This window comes from Manacus candei, unplaced genomic scaffold, assembly GCF_025592945.1.
Source record: "Manacus candei isolate 608988 ecotype Guabito, Panama unplaced genomic scaffold, ASM2559294v1 h1tg000023l, whole genome shotgun sequence".
NCBI classification, from domain to species: Eukaryota; Metazoa; Chordata; class Aves; order Passeriformes; family Pipridae; genus Manacus; species Manacus candei.
In genome coordinates this window covers 13,468,048-13,488,970 of record NW_026138071.1, presented here as the reverse complement: position 1 = coordinate 13,488,970, position 20,923 = coordinate 13,468,048, and the positions used below count along the sequence as shown (strand labels likewise).

The window sequence follows — 20,923 nt, the reverse complement described above, 5'->3', positions numbered from 1 at the left end:
AACCCTTATTATCTCTGAATGTGAAGTTGCACATTCTAGGTATTGTAATGAGCTGGAGGGGATTAAAGGAGGGGGTAAACAGTAAGATAAAAATTATGCAGCCTATTATCTTGTTTACATGAATTAACAAATCATGATGAAAGACTTAACCATAGTAGCAGCATTTCTCCAGAGGTTCACACCCTGTGTGAATCAGAGCCAAACCGAGCTGACGTGCTTGAGAAGGATAATGTGAAACATGCGTCCATGGATACACTCTTCCTCCTTTTTTCTTGGGGGGATTTTTAGAAGTGCTTTTGATCCACAAGTTTTAGTTACCGTAAAGTCAGTGAAATTATTGCCAACCCAAAGTTTTGGAAATCAAGATTCCAAGAGATGAAGCCATTGATCCTTGTCCATGTAGCCCATCATCTGAGAACTGATCTCGACAGATATCCCAACCTGTGGGCCTGCTCATTTGGCAGTGATGCTCTGAATAGGGCTCTTTTCTGTACTGGTAGTTGTGGAAACACTTTCATTTTACTTTTGGCAACTCCGTGTTGTCACAGCAGAAATACTGACATTAGAGAGAAAGAAGAGAGAAAGGGAAAGGGGGGGGAGCTGATAAAATAATTCCTGCCTATTGGAAACATTAACAGCTAATGATCTCGTCACTGCATTTCCATTTCTGAATCTACAGAAAAGTAATCAGAAATGGGATCTCTTTCCCTACTAAACTTTGTTTAGATAAATAGAGATGTTGCAACACCATTAGTAATGAGAGGTGTGTTCCCAGAAGCAATCACCAGACACACCTTCAAGAGGAAGGACCCTCTGTCTTCCTCCTTCCTTCCTTATTTTCCATGAGATTGCCCTGTTTCTGCTTATGGAGAAGTGGAGGGTAAGGATAAGAGAACAGAAGTACAAAGAAACAGAAAGAAGCTACTAAGATGATAGCAAAGACAACATGATATTCTAGAGGTCCCATCCATGCTCAATTCCAAATTTTCCACAGCAATTTTATCTACTTTCTAGTCCAGAGCAGACTAAAGGAAATTGATGGCTTAATAAAACACAGGGGCTATGGTTATCACACCACCTCTGCCACGGTGCAAGAGTGCTGGTGATGGCAGCTGTGATGATCCAAACCCTGTGTATTTTGAAAGCTCATCCATTTTGCACCAGCTGCAAGCATTGCTCTAATGGAAGAGATGACTTTTCAGAATCAGTCTTGCTTCACTAACATGGAGGATTTTTTTTTTCCAACAGAGCCCAAAGGACCTGGTGGAGGTGGCGGCGGTGGCTTTGGAGGAGGTGGCGGTGGCAGTGGTGGGGGTTTTGGTGGTGGCAGTGGTGGTGGCTTCAGTGGCGGTGGACCACCAGGCCTTGGAGGCCTTTTTCAAGCAGGAATGCCAAAGCTCAGGTCTGCTGCAAGTCGAGATGCCGGTAAGAGTTCCAGTGTGAAAAAATAAATTATATTGCTTAAAACATTCATATTACCTGCTGGGATTGAAAAAGCCATCAAATATCTTTAGATTCTTAGGAAATGTAATTTTCAGCTTGTATCTTGTTTTACTTTACTATTAGGTTTTATGAGGGAGAGGTGGGACTCCCTTTCCACCCATCCTCTTAGTTATTGATGAAAACTAAAGATCTTGGCAGTGCTGAATTGCTGCTTGCAAAGTACAGTCAGGCAGACTAGGTCCTGCCTCAGCTATTGGTGTGCAGGACCAGAGGGGAACATAGGAGGATCCAGGCTAATTTTCTTGTGCACCAGGAAAAAGGATCTATTTTCCAAATGGAAAGTACATCTGCATCAGCTCTACAACAGCGTGATTTGCCGCTTGGGGAGCGCACGAGGCATCCCAGCTGGCTGGTACACACACTGCAGTTGGAGGCTTGTCTGGGGCAGGCACTGTACTTCTGGCTGACAAAACAGCTGCCCAGAGCCTCATGCCCTTTGAAAAGAAGGACATCCGGGGCCAGTGAGTTTTGAAAGTTTAAGGACAGAGGACTTCATGCTTGTTGAAGAACTGTGCAGTGGAGGTTGTAGGGCGTTACAAACATTACATATTTTATAGCCTAACAAAATTTTTCAGCACACGTACAAAACAGGCTCTTGGACCTGGTATTTTCTATTGTGTCACATTCTATTTTGGGAACTTGTATTAACACAAAAGTTCCTGGCATCACAGAACAGTACTTCTTCAACTGCAGGGCCTGCTGCCATCTTCCTGATGCGCACAACTACATCCTTAGATAACAGCTACTAGAAAGGGCTGCAAAGAGCCTTTTGCCGGACTGTTGTTGTTAAAGATCATTTAAAAGCTAACATTTCTTTGCTCTCAGGTTGATGGTATCCAATACTTGTTCTTTACCATTTCTTCCCTCCCTGTGTCATTGCTTGCTGTGATGGCTGCATCACTCATGTTACTTTCCGGACACTGAAGTCGTCCCTCATAAGGAATATCGGGCTGTAACCAGCTATTGGAATGGTTCCCCAGTGCTGCCGGGGTTGGTGCTGAGCCCCAGGGCTGGTGTGCCCCGTGCCGGGCTGCTCCCCAGCCGCTCACAGTGCCTCGGGACACGGCCCGTGCGGCACCGCAGTGCCGCTCCGACGGCGCTCATGCCCCTGTCCTGTGTCCGCAGATTCCGGGGGAGGCCGCCCGCCCGTCCTGCCGCCCGGAGGCCGCTCCGCCGCCGCCAAGCCGTTCTCGCCGCCGAGCGGCCCGCCGCGCTTCCCGGGGCCGCCGTCGGGGCCAAGGACCGCCGCCCCCGACCCGCAGAGAAGCCGCCTGCCGCCGCCCAGACCCGACGCCGGCTCCAAGCCCGAGGCGGCGCCGCCGCCGGTGCCCAGCACGCCCCGGCCCATCGCCTCCAGCCTGCACAACCGGGGGTCGCCGCCGGTGCCGGGCGTGACCCGGCAGCCCAGCCTGGGGCCCTCGCCCCCGCCGTTCCCGGGCAGCCGGGGCGCGGGGTCGGCCGGGCCGCTGCGGCAGCCCGGCCCCGGCGCGACGCCCCCGTTCTCGGGCCGGCCGCCGTTGCCGCCCACCCCGGGCCGGCCGGCGGAGGACAAGCCGCCGCCGCCGCCGCCCCCCGCCGGGCACCGGCCGTCCGCCGCCCGGGACGGGCCGCTGCCCCCGCCGCCGCCGCAGAACAGCAAGCCGCCCGTGCCCGCCGCCCCCCGGCCCGCCCTCGGCGCCCCGGCGCCCCCGCCGCCGCCCCCCAGCCGGCCGGGGCCGCCCCCCGTCCCGCCCGCCCCCGCCGGCGGCGACGAGATGCCGCGGCTGCCGCAGAGGAACATCTCGCTGGGGTCGTGCCCGGCGCCCGGCGGGGGCCGCTCCGGACCGCTGCCCCCGCCGCCCAGCGAGAGGCCGCCGCCGCCCGTCAGGGACCCGCCCGGCCGCTCAGGTAGGGAGGAACGGGTGGGCGCGGGGGACCGGGCGAGGGTTCTTGGGCCATGCACGCACCGGCTTCACATGGGTGACAAATACATGCCAGGATGGCACCCGTGTGAGGCACTAAGGATTCTGCAGTTGGAAGAGAGGGTTTATGGGCATCACGATGGCTTAAGGAAAGTCACAGTGCATCACCAGCATAGTCACGTGTACTTTTGCAGATCTTGGTAACTTTCATTGTAATTACTGTAATTGAAAAGGGTTGCCAATGGGATTTCCCCATTAGAGTTTTTGATGCAGAGAAGCTGTTTTACCTGGCTTCTGGTGGGTGACAGCATTTGCCTTCCTGAGTCAACCAGTGATTTAATGGTGGCATTCTCATGAATGGAGGTTTGTGAAACCTGACCTTCTACGTGTTGGGAGGCACAAACATAGCCAAATACAAATTATTTTAATAAAAGACCTAGCCAGTAGTTGTTAAATATAATAGCAGTTGTTACAGTGTGAATAAATTGTTACTTAGAATATGTAGATATCAAATTTGAAAGTAGAAATGTCTCCTTTGAGTTGTTTCATAATATACTTTGTCCTCTGTGACAACTATTGTTCATAACTTTTAAGAATTGCACATCATAGCTCTATAATACCTGATGGTTCTCCCATTTGTCATGAGAGAATTTGGTCACAGCCAGGCCCTGCAACATCATGAGGCAAAAAGCATTGCCCAGAAGATAATGCTGTGAAGCTCAGTAGAGTTGCCTTTCATTTCATCCTTTGGAATAGAAGTTTGAAATCATCTCAAACCAGTCCTAGACAATAGAAACGAATGTCATGGGAGCTCCCACTGGTGATAGCCACCTGTGTTACCTTCCAGCTCCTTGAACCAGCCTGGATCTGCAGTAGCACAGCACCTGCCGCAGCTTTGCAGCTACAGAAAATACTGGCCCTGAAACCATACTTTGTGGAGCTGGTTGCCAGCCCAAAGAATGGCATAATGCTAGTGCAGCCTGCAGTAAATAAATCAGAGAAATCCTGACACAATTGACTGGGAGGATGGAAAGTTGCAGAGAATGTCTGCAATTCCAAGAGCTTGTTCCATGATGGCCTCAGCTTCCACTAGTGCTTTCCTGGTTGACTCTTTCCTGAAGCAAGTGGTTTTAGCAAACTTGCACTACCTTTCTGTTGGCTTACTAAGTAGAAGATAACTATGTCTCAATAAGTTATAAACATAAATACAGCTATTTTGCAGTAGTTCGATATAGATGATGGAGTTTAGCTAAGTTTAGAGAGAGAGCAAGCAAAACTATTCTGAAAGTTGCTAAATGCTTCTCATTCTTAGAAGCCATTCCCTTGAAGGCAAACTTGAGTAATATATAAAATAAGAAGGGGGGGAAAATCCACAAAGTATAGCATGTTTCTTGAAAGATGTTTCAGTGCTTGTTGGTGGAGACACAGTATTTGTTACTCTCTTTTTCAAAATGCATGTCTGTAGATAGGTTTCATCAGGACAGGGGAGCATTCCATAAAAATGAACATAATTGTCAGTTGCCCAACTATGCTAAATAGAGGTAGTGAGGCTTTGAACACGCATAGCCCTCCACACCCTCTGCTTCACCTCCTTGTATCCTAACCATGGATACCTCTCTCCCTGGCAGCAGCCGGTTTCTTGTCTTTATTTACTTTTCTTATATCAGCACCCTTCCCCTGCCCTCAGGATAGCCCTGGTCCTGTATTACGTGGGTTGTGCCTTTGTATTTGACCTGTCATGTCACTGTGCCAGTTACACAGATACACCAACACTGGAAATGCCAGTCTATGTGTGAGGTCTGTTTCCAGTTTAGAGGGAGATGGATATGCTCCAACTACCGAAAAACTTGTCATGCAGCTCATTTGTTTATAAATAAGTGAGCTAATGTGATGCAGCTTAATGCTGCCATTCCTGGGCTGAACTCCCTGTGTGCCACCACAGATCCAGGCTGCGACCCAGAGGGGACCACCCCTATGGACAAAGAACCTCTGAGAGTAGCAGATGTCTTCTTCTACATGTTCTCTTGCCTTGGACCTCCACAACACCCTGAATTCCAGCTGTAACTTCTTGTTGTGAGCACTGCTAAGTTAGAGTGGTTTAAAAGTAGCTTCAAGGACCAGCACTTCTACAGAGACCTCTGTAGCTGAGAGTAATGGACACTGTGGTGTATTTATGTTTAGATATACCCTGCTCCCCTGAGCTGTACTCTTCAAATCAGCACTAACTCCCTAGGGAGCCCTGGAGAGCAGGGAAGTGGGTACTGAAGGCCATTACCACTTGGGGCCAAGGGCCCTAAGACAGCCCTTCCTCTCTGTTTTGTTGGTGGGAGGGCTTGGGATGCAGGCGTCCCAACAGAATAACCCCTGGTGCTAACAGCATCTGTTTGCTTGTCTCTTGTCTTGCTCTAGGCCCCCTCCCACCACCTCCTCCCATAAGCAGGAATGGAAGCACTTCAAGGGCTTTGCCCGCTACTCCCCAGCTGCCTTCCCGGGCAGGGCTGGACAGCCCAAGAGCTGGACCCCGACCTCCGCTTCCCCCAGACCGGCCGGGTTCGGCAGCACCACCGCCGCCACCGCCACCTTCATCGGCTGTCAGAAATGGCTTCCAGGATCCAGGCGATGGTAAGCCATCCTCCCAGTTGTTTGCCTTTGATAGAAACGGTGTACTATTTTGGCCTTAATGTGTCAAAAAAGGTTTGGGATAGAGACTTTGTTTCTGGTGCTGACCTTTGACTTCTGACCAACAGAAGTATCACTGGGATCTCAATCAACCCTGCCAAGTAAGAATCGAGTAAATATGCCATACATAGAGCAGAACTGCAAAGTCATCAATACAGTCTCCAAAATAACTCTTTCAAAAATACCCTGAAAAAACGAAGGGGATTGTTTCAACTCTACTATGAGTCCAAACCATAGCTACACTGACATTTTGGATGTCAGAACAAGTTAGATGACTCAAAAGTGAAAGCTGAAAAACAGATGAGTGAAGAGATTGTCAGAATGTTGCTGAAAATGTCAAGTATCTATTTCTGCTAGTGTTTATTGAAAAGATGAGGTCCAAGACTGCCGTGTTTTAAAGATTCATCATGCTTTTCTTTTTAATTGTTTTCTATTTGCATAGAACAGATAAATCCTTCAGCTAATTACAGGAGGACAAAATTGGTATTTCTGACATTTATAAGGTTAAAAAAAGCAAACAGAAAATAAAACTGTAAGTCACGCTTTTGAAACATCTTCACACATCAGATAAGGCAGGTGGGTCACAGATGCATTTTTTCCTACACAAGTCATTTGCAGGGTTCAGAACCTGCAGCTCTTTTACACACTGATTTCTGATTGCAACCATTGGGAGTAGACATAGAAAAACTGGATCCCAGCAAATAACCACATGTACTAATGCCAGGTGAAACTTACTCAGCTGTTCATTACGTTATGCAATAAAATATAACAATATTGCAAGAAAGTTGTGGTTACAAAGTCCTGGAGCAAGCAAGTGAAGAAGTTACAAAGTTAAAGATAGCCCACACTTTCTTCCTTAGGCCTTCAAATTCAGGTTCAGAACAGAGCTCTTTGAACATTTCCTATTATTTCAATGAAGTAACTTATCAGCTTGCTTTATTCCTTAGAATCCTATAGACTCAGGAACTACAGCAACAGGGCCTGTGTAGTCTAAAGAGAATTGCAACTGCTGTATTTTTCTATTTTTGACACTAGTTACGTATAGGATTCTCTGTCATAAATTTTATCAAAATGCCCCCAAATTTTCTTTTTCCAGTATAAATATTAAGAAAGAAAAAACACTGCTTATAGGAGATGCTTTTGAGCTCTGTATATCAATGAGATATGAGTATCAGAAAATTTTATACTAGCAACAAAATACTGTTCTGAAGTAGAAGACACTACGTAGTTCTGGTAGCACATATATATGTATGTGTGTGTGTCTGTGTATGTTAAAAGCAGATCTATTATACATGGAAGGGAGCATAAGACTTATTTCACTTACTAGTGGAATTATGGCAGTTTTCCTGATCTGAAATTTTGCATTAAACTGTCTAAGTGATCAGTTACAGTAAATAAGAATTTTCATTCTCAAACTAACCTAAAGCATCTTCTTCTCTGACGTGCTAACAGAATGCTGGTTCAAAACTCAGCTAGGTAAGCATTTTACAATATAAAACATCCATTAAACATGATATTAATGTCAATTGACTTTCCTAAGCTGTGTCAGAAAACTAATGGGTAAATTGCATGGGATTTTTTTCAGATGAATGGGAAAGCAGATTTTCTTTTCATCCTCTATCTGATTTGCCACCTCCAGAGCCATATGTGCCCATGAACAGAAGTTATCCCAGTAAACTAGCAAGAAATGAAAGTAGAGGTAAGTTTATTTCACCTCTGCTGTTGGAATATCAATGTATTATCCTAAAAACAATGCAGATGGGAAATAGACTGGATTCTGAGGTTTCAAGACTTCTCAGACTAACAATCTGGTCACCCTTCCTCACCACACAGGAAAAGCTAAATGCAGGTTTGCAGGCACAAACCTTCTTAAACTTGTATTTGAGGGGAGAATTGTTTGTCTTCTCAGTTGAAACATGTACTGTAAGCCACCAGCCCTGCCATTATAGTCAGCCCTTCTGCTATAGGCAGCCAGAACCACAAAATCCCCTAGGACTTCCTCCTCATTTCCTATCTAAATTTATGCACAACTCATTTATTCTTGTGTCAGCATCATCCCTGAGTTTAGTTTTCCTCCCTTCTTGTGTGTTAAACCCCTAGTATTTTTCAAGACAAGAGGCATATCCTCCTCTCTGTTTTTGTTTTTCTGGGCTGATTAAATCTGGATGTACTATACTTTGCTTCCAAGCTATGTTCTCTGATTATCAGGGCTGCTTATATATATATTTCAGTTTGATTTTGTCTTTTCCAATCAGAATGACATGCTGTTTCAGTTCAGGTTTCAAATACGTCTTCTACAGCAGCACAAATGTTTCCTGTCTTCATTAGTGGTATTTTGCCTGATACACCCAAGGATCAATTTACTTCTTTTGCAACCAATGACATTGGTGGCCCATAGTTATCCTGTAATCATCTGTACACTCAGATGTTTCTCTCTTGTTTCCAAATTATGAAGTTTTGGTTTGAAGCAGAAATTCCTCTTAATCTCTGACCCTTCACTATGGCCTGTTAGCTTTCATCCCATTTTTATTACGCCACAAAGAGAGGCAAAGTAACATAAGCATTTTTTTGTGTTTTCTTTCATGAGTTTGCAGTGAAAATCTTCATATAGGGAAAAACATTAAGAGCTTTGAAATGCTATTGTGTTTAGAGCTTGCCACTTTTCATTGAAATTTGCATATTTGTCAAATAGCACTGAGAAGGTATGTGTTTGCATAAATCAGTAAAGCTAGCAAGAACTATCAATATGTTTTAGGAAAGAGGAAAAGGACTGAAATATATGTGCTTTCCAGGCATTTGGGGATAACATTAGTTAAAAACTTAATTTTACAGTGTTTGAAGTTCTGATGTTGTTTAATAAACTAACTAGAAACTCAACAAAGTTTTTTGGTTTTTTTTTTTTTAGTGGCCAGGCAAGGAAAGTAGTAGGTTTCCACCAGTTACTGAATTAATTGCTTGGATGTAAACTCCCCCTTCAAAAGAAGGAGTATTCCAGAAGGAGTAACACAAAAAAACTTTCTTTCTCTTTTAGGTGGCTCTGTCCGAAAAGAAAGAGGTGCCCCCCCACTCCCACCTATACCAAGGTGAAATGGGTTCTGGCCCATCTTTGGGCAACATCTGTTTTCAAGTTTCCTTCGAGTCAGTTCTCCTGTCCACATCATTGGAAAGTTGTCTGTCTTGATTTATTTCCACTTTTGGCTTGTCAGCTGGAACTACTTCAGTCTCTATTACAAAAGTAATAGATGCGGCTTAGGAACTGTAGTTGCTCAAAGCTATGAATTTTATTTGCTTATACTGCAGGCATTTTGTGGACCATACACAATATACGTGCACCGTGCTCACTGTGTCCAACCCTGTCCCCTGGAGAGCTCCACGGGAGGTCTGGCTTTGAATTTGATAGAGCTTGAACAAAGCTGTTTCATTCACTTTGGGTACAGTGGCTGTATTATTTGAATCATGAAGTATTTTATGTTTAAAAAAACAGTTGCTGGGGAAAAATGTGTAACCAAGAGGCCCTTGGATCCTTTTTTGCATGCCTAACTTGGCCCATCTGCTTCTGGAGGCCATAGACCTACTACATGGTGGCCAAGAGTTCATCCTTAACTTTTTCACTTCAGCTTATCCACGGAAATCTTAAACAATATGTAGCACATCTTGCCTCAAGGGTGGAGCGTATCTGGCCTTGTTTTCATCTGCAGAGAATCTTCCAAAGAAAAGCACAAGTGAAGAATTCATCAGCATAAAATCTATATTTTTTTTTTAATCCCTCTTTCCTAGTTTTAATAGTGTTATGCTTCCAATGACCAAATTCTTTCCTACTCTGATGTGGACCAACCCAGGGTCATCCATGCCCTGGATTACTGTAATACCCTCTGCCTGATACTGCATGCGAAGAGTCCTCAGAAAGTAGTCTTGGTGCAAATGCAGCAATTATTGTCATTGCAGGCTCCTCCTTTAAAGCATCACTAATACCAGTGCTCCACAGATTGCTTTCCAGTTATTTCTTTGGTACAATTAAACGATGGGGTTTGACTTAAAAAGCTTCCTGGGATTTAAGTCACAACTCTCAGAGAGCTTGTATTTGACTTGCGTTACAGCAGAGCAGCTGAGGTCAAAAATGTGAAGGCCCTTTGGTGTAGTGAAGGGGGCCTGGGGTTTGTGCATTTAAGTGGAAGCATCCAAAATTTGCTGTCTGCACTGGTTCAAGAGAAATGGGAAGATATGGTCTTCTGAGTTTGCCATGAAGCCTGTCCTTTCAAACTTTGCTGAGAGGATTCTCCACAGAAAGCAGCAATGCTTACATTAGTAGAAAAGAGAGTGAGGTATTCTAACATTGTGACAAGTGGTTAATATGTTTAATGGCTTTTGCATTTTTATATGAGGAATTGTATGACTGAATTTTACAAGTGGATCTAAACACATGTAAAATGCTTTTGGAAATTAGAGGAAGATTATAATTCTGGATTTGAAATATCGCTGAATGAAATATTGCTCTTTGTTAATTGGACCTCCAAAGGTTAGCTCTGAAAAATTTCGCCTAAGTCTCAGTATGTTTCTTCAAAGTGCTCTTGGGATCCCTACCAAGCCTGTGTCAGCAGGCATGTTTCACTGGGTGTTGCTCAAAAAAACCTAAAAACCATAAAAACTAGTCATGTAGGTTAAGAAAATGTTTCTCTAGCATGGGAGACATGATCCTAAGTACATTCTGCAGCTAGAATGAGGTCAATCCTTGAAAAATTAGAGAATTTAGCCAGAGAGTCTGGACCCCACTGCATTGTCTGTGCATAAGGCTTTTTGCTCTTTCTGTGAGTGTTGAGGGGCAGATCCCTTTTCTGCCTGACCGCCTGGACAGACACATTGAAGGGGATGAGACAGAGCTGGATTTGGCCAGATCAAATTTAATTTGTTCTTTCCAGTGTTTGTTTACAAAATCTTTTTAGCTGTGATAGAGTTTGATTGTGTACCTGTTTTTTACATTTTTATATCTAATGACCTATTATAAGTTACTGTTTATGGTCCTGAACCTGCAGTTAAATGCGCAGGCGCAGGGATGTATCTACATCTAATTGCAGGATCGTGGCTGTAAGAGTTTCTTAAACAGATACTAGTGGGACCTCCATGTGACAGGTGCACCTTGGGATCAAACCTAGCGCAATATTGAATTTGTATATGTATTTTATGGATGTCACTTAAACAAAGTGCCTGTCTCTTTGGGATATTATTATGTGAATAGAAGTCCAAATAAGATTTTTAGGATAATAACTTAAAGGATAAATTATTGTATTCATGTTTTTAAACTGAAGCACTTAAAACTTTCTAAGAGACAACGTTTTGAATTTAAGAATATAATATTTTCAGTACCTTGACCTGCCAAATCTTTATTAATATCCAAATAGCTATGCAGCCAAAAAAATCCCTCAACCCTCCAGAAACTATACCTTTTTTGAAACTTACCTGCTTCCAACATGTTTTACTTTAATAAGTCAATGAAAATGCTGCCCATTGTTCTGCCAACTCTCTGTTTCATTCAAATATATTATATTTGATCTTTTCAGCAAGGTTTTCCAACCAGAAATCTGGACCACTACCAAAGTGGTAAACTAGCTTTAGTTTCACTTTAAAATGTGCTATGTAAAAGGCCCTCAGTTAACAAGCCAAGAAACCTGACCTGCCTACATTTTAGTGATTCTTTTAACTGTACAAATCTCTTCAGAATGGATGTTTGGCATACATGTAAAATAGCTTAACACTGCAGAAAGAGGCATTTTTCTTCACCTAACAACAACTTTTCCATTTATATCTTCTGCTATAAATGTCCCTAGATATATTCCAGAACAATGCAGCATTTTATCATTCAATATATTGCTTCATATATCAGTAGCTATTTACAATATGATCAGTATTAAAGTATTTATTTCACTATGAAGTGTTAAAAAAGAATAATATGAAACAGATTGAATCAATGGTGCCTTATGACTTTTTTAGTCAACTTTTCTGTGTCTCACTAGAAAAATGAACAGACGTTGCTCTTCCAAGTCCTCACGTAAATAGTGCCGACAGGAGCGTTCCACAGTGTTTGAGCCAAGCACTGCTGTTACGTGCCCAATCGGCTCACCTCAGGTGGAGCTCAGTGAGTAGGTGAGGTGTATGTGGGCACTGGTTAGATTCACAGTCAGTTGTTGGTATTGCTCTGAAAATTTAACTCTTTCACAAAACCAGTGTCTGAGGCTGCTGTCCACACAGCCCAGCTGACTTCAGTGTGGTTGCATAGGTTATTACAGGACTAAATTTGATTCACTGCTTGCATATAAGATTTGCTGGTTTTGTTTCAATGGCCTTGCATTATAAACCTTCACACCTCAAACTCTCTTCTTACATTATCACTAAGACTCACACTGTGTTACAATGGCCACAGATGTTCATTTTTGTTTAATTCAACTCAGTAAATAAAATGAGAATAACTTCTATACCACGTGAAAATAATTTTTCCTCTATGTTTTTAGAAGAAAAGCGTATGTTATGTTTGTTATGACTTTCTGCACCAACCACTGGGCGAAGAGGTGACAGTGATTAATGTTCAGAGTTGTTAAAGGAAACTGAGCTTGTGATTCAGGAAGCATATATTTCTGTAAATGAAATAAATAAGGTTGCAAAGTTCCTGTTTAGAAGCCAGCATTTCCCAACACTAAAAGAATCATAAGAATTAATTTTTTTCTGCAAGACTGAACTGTTAAAGTAGTTCCTTAAATTGCCACTTAAAAAACTGGACAGTAGTTACTCCCTCCAGCAACAATTGTTTACATGACTCTTATAGATCTGCCTTGGAACAGAGAATGAAGGAACTAAACTGCTAACATACTTTACATATATTGTAACAACAATTTCCTGTGCAGAAGTATGGAAATAGAAAGGGTACTTTTTGCCTTGGAAGCAAAGAATGAAGTTGAATGATCAAACTGAGATTATTTCAAGCAGAATGTCAACTGCTGAGAGACCTAGAGAGGGCCTCTCAGCCACAGGACAGTGGAAAAGAGAAGATTGGTCAAAGAAATAAAAAAACGATTGGCTGAATGTTGTTATCAATACTAGAGTAAAAGTTACAATATAAAATGTGCATGTATGTAGTACCACACTGCGATAGCGTGAACACCCTGGTCTCACAGTCAGGTGCAAACAACTTGTTATGGCGGTACATTGACTCTGTGTAACATATATTGTATGAACTTTAATCTTTCAAACAGTATTCACCAGAAAATAAGGAGAATCTCTCACCTAAGCTATCCAGAAGCACATTAAGTTAAGTTCATGGAATGGTTCTTCATGTATATTGGGAGAAAACAGGGATCTCGTAGCCTGTAAGATGGATGTGACTGGACCATTCAGTTAAAATGTAAACCTGGAACATTGGCAAAAAGGGGAGTGTTGGAGTTACTCAGCCAGAAGCAGGGCACATGTGTATGGTCTCAGTGAATGAGTATGCAGCAGGTAGGTATGCAGACTAAAAGAGAAAAATGGAAACCGCATGTCTTACAAAAGGGAGTAGCCCTTCAATATGCTGCCATTTTGAAATACAGTTTGTCTGTGATAAATGTTCTTTAGTGTAAACTAATGCATGCAGAGGAAGACATCTAAATTTGGACTTCCAAAGCCACACAAGAGAAAGAAGCATAAAACATAGGCTGAGCAGAAAGTAACATGTTTTTATCAGATGCTTAAAGTTTGAGCTTTTTATAAAATATTAATCTAGTTCTGTGAATTTTTTTTGCTTAACATTTATTTTGTAAGTGATTTTGTTCTCCCTATTTTTCTGTTCTATACCAAATAAATTTTACTTTTATTATAATTGGTGGTGCAGACTGTTACACTGAGAATAACCACAGTTACTTCTTTGACAAAAGCACACATTGGCTTTAGCAGGAGCATAACAGTGAGCCTGGCAGGAGCTGGGTTGAGCTGTTCTCCTCCCCTTCTGCCTGCCATTGCACAGCAATAATGCTCAGAGGACTTTGGTCCTACATACAATGAAGAATAGACACCTGCAGATGAGGAGAAATAAAGAGTTTACTTTAGGATAAAGAATCAGAAATCAGTGGTCAGTGATGCTGTACTTCTGGGTGGCTGTTGGGTGAGCTGTGGGCGTTGGCTCTTGGCCAGGCAAGCTAAGCACTTGCCATGGGGAGATGACATGGAAAATCACTCTACTTAAGTGTAGATTTTTTGTTTGTCATGGCTCCACTCACTAGGCAGAAAGCTGCCAGAGAATGTCAAACAAATGGAACACTCCTTTTGACTTTGGAGTCCTGTTCTTGATCGTGGATGTTAACCTTTTCAGATAATTTGGACCGTGTTCATCAGAGAAAGGCCCTTTGATACAAAAATCCAAAGGAGGCTCAAATTCAGGCTGCACATGCAGCTTCTCTGCAGAAATTAGAAATGTCATTTAAAACCCTGAGCTAAAAAGCTCTGTGCTGTAATGCATCTATCTTGCAAAGACTGAAGCATCAGGCTTACTCTTACACAGGTGGTGGATCCCTTGAAATCTCTGGGGACTGCTTGTTGATATGTTCATTTTGCAGACTGACTGAGACAGAGACAATTTTCTTAGAAGGCCACCATCACTCATGTAGCCCAGAAGCCCAGCGATCCCGGTGCCTGAGCTGTATAAATAGAGAAACCATGATGGAGGGCAGAGGGTGAGCTGTAAAGGGGCTGGTTCAGCAGGCTGAGACCTTTGTTTGCAGATCTCAGTGGCTGTAGCCTTGAACGAGAACACAGAGGTATGTAACGAGCAGGTTGTAGGACTGTTTTCCAAAGGAAATACGGTTCTTTTTGTTTTTCAAGAAATTACTTGCTTTACTTCAGGAAGAAGGAACTGAACTGAGCATGCTGTGACCTTGTCATAACCACAATATAGTCTTCCTCCATTTAACTCAGAAAATGCTGTTGATTTAAAAGAAACTCAGAGACTACGCTGTAAAACATTTCTGAGTGCTCCCTGCAGTTGCAGGAAGGTTCATGTGTTGCACACAGCACACATAGAAAATATGCAACTCCTTTGATCGTGGTTCAACTTCCAATGACCTTCCTGCCTCCTATGCACAGACTGTTTCTTTCTGCCCTCTCACCCAGTCTGACTCCATTTTACACTGAACATAGTAAATTAATCCCAGCAAATTACTGATTTGGGGGATTAAATATTGGCCCATATATTTCTGTGCAACAATTAATGTATTATTTAGGTTAATTAAGGAAATAGATCAAGAGCTGCATTAGCAATCAGGCTCTTAACCTATCTAGCAATCCAGGCACAGAAACAATCCTGAGGAAAGGATGACTGACACAAAAATATTTGATTAAACAGAGAGAATAAATTGGGTGGCTGCTGCTAACACTACTTTGTGTCCAACATCTATCTGTCTACTGAATAATAACATTAGATAATCTCTTCTTTAATCCTAAAACACGTTTATGGCTTTAAGATTTATGACTTCTGCAAAAGCTACATTCAAAATGTAAAATAGAAGTCTATCATGAATGCTGTCTATATGATACTGTCAAGCTTTCTACTCCATTGCAATAGGGCTCTTCACTTTTTTTTTTCCCAGTGAACAAAAAAGTCATTTCTTCAAGAGTGCTGGGATTTAGCCTACATAAATACCTTTCTCATTTTCAATATCGAACTACTCTTGTTATTTATTTATTCTTTTTTTCCCTTTTTTTTTTTTTTTTTTTTTTTTGCTAGAACACAGGAGAAATCTCTGCCTAAGCACCTCTAAGTTAAAGGTAGGCAGAAGGGCTGAGGACAGCAGCATTGTTGGTTGCTGTGCATCCTTTTTTTCTCCAAAACAGGAACCAGTGATCTCTCCATGCAGTCAGGGCAGGGCTTTATCCCTGTCCAACTCCCTTCTGAAAGGGGACCACTTTGGCTACCTTTTGCATTTACCTGTGTGCAAAAATTGGCTCCAAGCTTGCGTGAATGCTGTACACGATAAGGCATGTAACCAGTTCCCTTCTGAAAATGTTTTTGTGTTCACAAAAAGATGAGTGTTTAGTCTGTGGGTGTTGGGTGTTACCCAACTTGAAGGAAGCATTCATGTATACAGGGCTGTGAAAATGAGTCATTCCTGTCCTTCTCCGTTCTAGCAGAAATTTTAGTAAATTCAGAGTTACTGGTGAGCCCTCGGGTGCCCTGTGGAGCAGCAGAGCCCCTGCATCTGAACGCTGCGTACTCCCAAGCTGTGAGAGCAAAAGGCAGCTGGAGCAGTCAGAGCACTTGTGAAGAAAGCAAGGTAAAGGCTGTGGGTGAAAGGCCAGACTTAAACCCCAGCCTCTGTCATATGTATGTTGATAGTGGAACTAGCATACCTTGTAAATGTTATTTGTACTGTTTGTGAGAGACTGCAGAGCCAGTCAGTATTTTCCATGTTGTCTCAACACCAGCAGACTGCTCAAATCCTTCTGTTGAGGTTTTTTTCCCCTCCCTACTTAAAACAGAAACTTTCACTTCTGCTATTTGACAAGGAGCTTGGGTTACTTATGAAACCTGGGAACCTTTGTTTGAAAACATAAAGATATCTGTTACTTTCTGCTAATTATATAGTTTCATCTCCTGAACAGTGCCTGCAGGACTGCTGCTGTGCCTTCATCCAGCTGCCCAGCAACTGTGGGGCTGGTGTGTTTGGTCCAGATTACTCCTGATTAAAAAACAAAAGTCCTGCTGTGTTCTGTAAGAGAATTACCCCATGCCCACTGTGCCAGAACCTTCATTCCTCCCTCTCTTATACATATGGGCACTTGTGAGCAAGGGGAGAAATTGTAAATATATGTTTTAGCTGCAAACAAATGTATTATAAATCCTAGTACAAGCATGCACCAGAAAATGAGAAGCCTTGTTTGTTTGCTAATTAAGCAGGTGGGAACAGGTGCGATGCACCCCCGGTCTAGGAATCCTCTTTGTGCTGCTCATTCCTAAACCACCTCTGCCGCTCCAGGTGCGGCCGCTCACCTTCTCCTGCCCTGCCCGCCCGCTCCCGGTTCCCGGTTGCCGGTTCCCGGTTGCCGGTTCCCGGTTCCCGGCCCTCGGCCGTGTGCGGCGCCGGCCGCCAGGTGCCGCTCCCGGCCGCGCTGCCGCCCCCGCGCCGTCCCGTCGGGAAGGTCCCGGGAGCCTGGCAGGTGTCCCCGCCCATGGCTGGGAACTAGGTGGGCTTTAAGGCCCCTTCCAACTCAAACCATTCTGTGATTATATGATAAGGAAACGCACAGTTCAGCATTTTAAGAACACTACACGCTGTTGGCACAGCAGCGATTTCATTCCGGGTGCATCCGGCCTGACTCTCCATGCAGTTACACAGCTCTTAGGCAAGTCACATCCCAGTATTGGCATAAAAATGGTGCAACAGGAAAACACACTTGATTCTACATCCAGATCAACAGATGCTATTCGACCTAAACAAATAAAGTGTTTAGCAAATAAAGTTTCACTGCATCTGGAGAAGGTGGTAGGCATTAAAACAAAATACCTTTTTTATAATTGAAAATGCCAAGAGGAAGTAACAGAAAGCTGTAAGAAAGCTACTCTGACAATACTGCTGTCTTAAAACCAATATTTACTCTAATATTTAACAGAAGGAAGACATTTCTTTGTATTGTAAGTCAAAGAAACAGAAAGCAGTCTGGAGATACGTAGGAGATTAAAATAGTTGCCACAAATTTAAATGAAATGGCAAATTGCGGAACCTAACAAGGAAAAGGTACGGTAGCTTTCTGCAGAAGAATTCAGGAAGAAGAGGGTTTGTTCATACAGTCCTGTGACATGGTAGCAGAAAGGATTGAGTAGTGAAATGAATAAGAAATAAATAAACAAAAACTATTTCTACCACATTTCTACCACAGGAGACAATACACTGCAACCAATACATTTCTTGTACAACATTTAAACTGTATTTGTGTAAGTAATAAATAATGGCTTGAGAAATGGTGAGATATGGTGTGATCACAAATGGAAACTTAGTAACTGGAAAAGGTTTATGGAGATTTGGGTCATATTCTGAATGTGACTTCTAAAGCTTTTGATTTGTGATAACAAAATTGGGTTTGTGGTTTATTTGTTTATTTGTGAGGAATTGGCTTATTTGGTGGGATTTCTTTAATAATCAGTTGCTTGCTGAATAAACTGCTACAGCCAGCTACACATCAGAAGCAAGTGCATTAAAGCAAGTGCAGCTTGCTTTAATGTGGTTTTCCTGAACAAAGCAACGTCTGCTAACTTGTGTGCAACACTGATAGCTCTTCTGGGTTTGTTGATTTTGGGGTTTTTTTGTGGGTTGGGTATTTTTGTTGATGTTGTTTTGTTTGGAGTTTTTTTTTGGGGGGGTTGTTGAGGAATCAGGCCAAATTGGAGTAGTCTTGCAGTCACTGAGCACTAAGAGTGCTGAGAACATGTAAGTAATATGTTGCCTATGTCAAAATGAATGAATAGATTTTCTTAGGTCAAGGAAGAGCTGTAACTCTTGTGCCCTATTCTTAATAATTTCAACACATACTGTTAGCCATGTCAGTATGTGAAAACGTAAAAAAATATTTTAAGTGTCTACCTTCAGTAGATACAGCTCTAACCATAATATGACGCAAATGGACTTGATCGTGATTTTCCAGATAAAGCATTAGTAAACACTAAGCTAAAATGCTGATTTCTTTATGTGACTTTTGCATACTTTTTTTTTCCCCAGTCAGACTGATTAACTATAGAATTTATTTTTGAGTACTTGCATTTGATCTCAGCACATTTACCTTCTTGCTGAGCCAAGTAAATGTTGATGCCCTAGCACCAATGATGGAAGTTGTACCTTTAGGAGCTCTCTTCAACATTGTTTTGTCTTCCCTGAAAGCAATTTCAGAAGAAGCTTCTGGTATTGAAATTACATGGGGTTATTCTGAACTTTACTGAATTCAGTGCAATCTAATTTGAACCTCTTTCTTTACTTTTTGCTTTAGAGAGGTGAATTTCACCATGCACAATGTTTACTGTGCTTGATTACTAGAGCAATCTATTTCATCAGACCTGAACATACATAATTATTGCTGAAGTATTAGTTTGACTTTCTGCAAGCTGACTGCACTAGCTTCATGTATTTTCTTTTGGCAGATACAGTGTTTTGAAGACTATAATTGCACCTACAGCTCTGTGACATACCAGTAACACATGCCCTTGTCTCAGCAACAGAACAAAGTGGAAGTGAGTGAGTACAGTGCAGTAAACATGGTTTCAAAACCAGCTTGGACGTACACATTGTCTTACAAAAGATACTATATGAAAAATACCAATTAAGTTCTCATAACCAACGTAGATAATGAGGCATCCTACTGCGAAATTGTAGATGAGCAGATAAATAGCTTTCTTGAGAAGGAAGATGTTTTACGAAAGTGTTCCAAGGTAACTGAGGTGAATGCAAACATCCAGTGCATCCCCTGTGATTTCTGTGTTAACAAGGTTTAAGTTTATGGGTAACAATATCTGGCTTGGCATTTTCCTGGTCTCTGTGTTATATCACTCTCAGGATTGCTCTCAGATGTTGTATATTTTTATGGTGTTTAAGCCTCAAAAGTTTGGAAAATTCTTTCCATTTGACAACACCCTCCAGAGATGAAATCCGGGGGCTTATTTTGTGTTTACAGATTAATTTTCCTCAGGTTTCCCTTGTTGCTTAACCACCTCACCAAACATATGTAAGCAACAGTTTATTTTCCAGTAACCAAGTGAGTCAGTGTAAGTGACCAGGCATCTCTAGATATAGATAAGCACTTTGTGTTCTTCCTGAACATCTTACGCACAACTACAAGAGAACAGACATTACAAACTAACAAACCTTCTGAAACCTGAACTACATTTTTAAGTAACCAGAGTTAGACATACATTTTTAGGTGGAGTCAGCTAACAAAATTTAAGAGGTCAAACATGGGTCCCTGCCTTGTGTATTATATCATCTATTGACATTTTAAGCAATGAGCAGTACAAGAACAGTAGTTCTTCCAGTACTAGAGTTACAAGGCCATTGTTGTCTGTGGGTATAACTCCAATTTTCATATAAAATTTGGCTCATTGTCAATAGGCAAAGAGCATTGAGGAAGTATTTTTTTCTGTAATTGAATATGAGGAGATTACCTAAGAAGTGCTAGTCTCTCTACCCATTGTTGTAATTACTGTGTTAGTAAAATACTTGGATTTTTCCATGCTGTTGAAAACTAGGTACACAGCTGTTTGAAAATTGCACTGAGATTATACCTGTAAATTTCCAGACAGATTTCATCCTGATGCATTGGCCAACATTCTTCCTGTCTGCTAATATTCTGTATTCTTATTTATGTCTATTCTTGGAAAAGTCACTTTTTTGTAATATCCTACTGAGAGGTTATTTAGTGAGATGTTCCACATTTTCAGTCAATAATGCTGCTTTGAAGCTGACGGCACACTTCCTATTTTAAGGCAAAGTTGTCTTTCAGTTATCACCATACCCTAATAATTTGACTACAACTTGCATGCCAGCTCTCCAGGAAAAAAAGAGAAAAACAGTTACTTTTAGTATTTTCAGAAACAAACTGGAGAAATGCTTACAGTAAATTCTTGAAGGCTTTTCTTCAGAATACTCCAGTGTTTCAGGTTTTGCAACAAGTGCTCGCAGTTTACCAGTAAAGTGCTCTTCACATCAAGTGCAAAGATACCTTTGTGACCCTCCCTGAAAATCTGTCCAAATCGGCTCAGTTGTATGCCTTTGAAAAATATGTTTGTATGTGCTCACTGCCAGTTCTTAAAAGCTGAATTAGGTGAAACCTGTTCTCATTGA

The 20,923-nt window shown here is 42.2% G+C and overlaps 1 protein-coding gene across 5 annotated transcripts in view; it reads left to right on the top strand.

Moving 5' to 3' along the window:
* Positions 1–14,380, top strand: part of WIPF1 (WAS/WASL interacting protein family member 1) — a 57,590-nt gene extending 43,210 nt beyond the window's left edge. For 4 of the 5 annotated variants that reach the window (XM_051787422.1, XM_051787425.1, XM_051787421.1 and 1 more), the window contains exons 5-8: positions 1,249–1,425; positions 2,629–3,390; positions 5,814–6,026; positions 7,669–9,072. In XM_051787422.1, the coding sequence (XP_051643382.1) occupies positions 1,249–1,425; positions 2,629–3,390; positions 5,814–6,026; positions 7,669–8,183 (1,667 nt within the window). In that variant the 3' untranslated portion in view covers positions 8,184–9,072. Of the gene's footprint in view, positions 1–1,248; positions 1,426–2,628; positions 3,391–5,813; positions 6,027–7,668; positions 9,073–9,114 lie in introns of those variants that run through there. The other variant, XM_051787426.1, reaches the window with a different exon arrangement.
* The last annotated feature ends 6,543 nt before the right edge of the window (positions 14,381–20,923 follow it).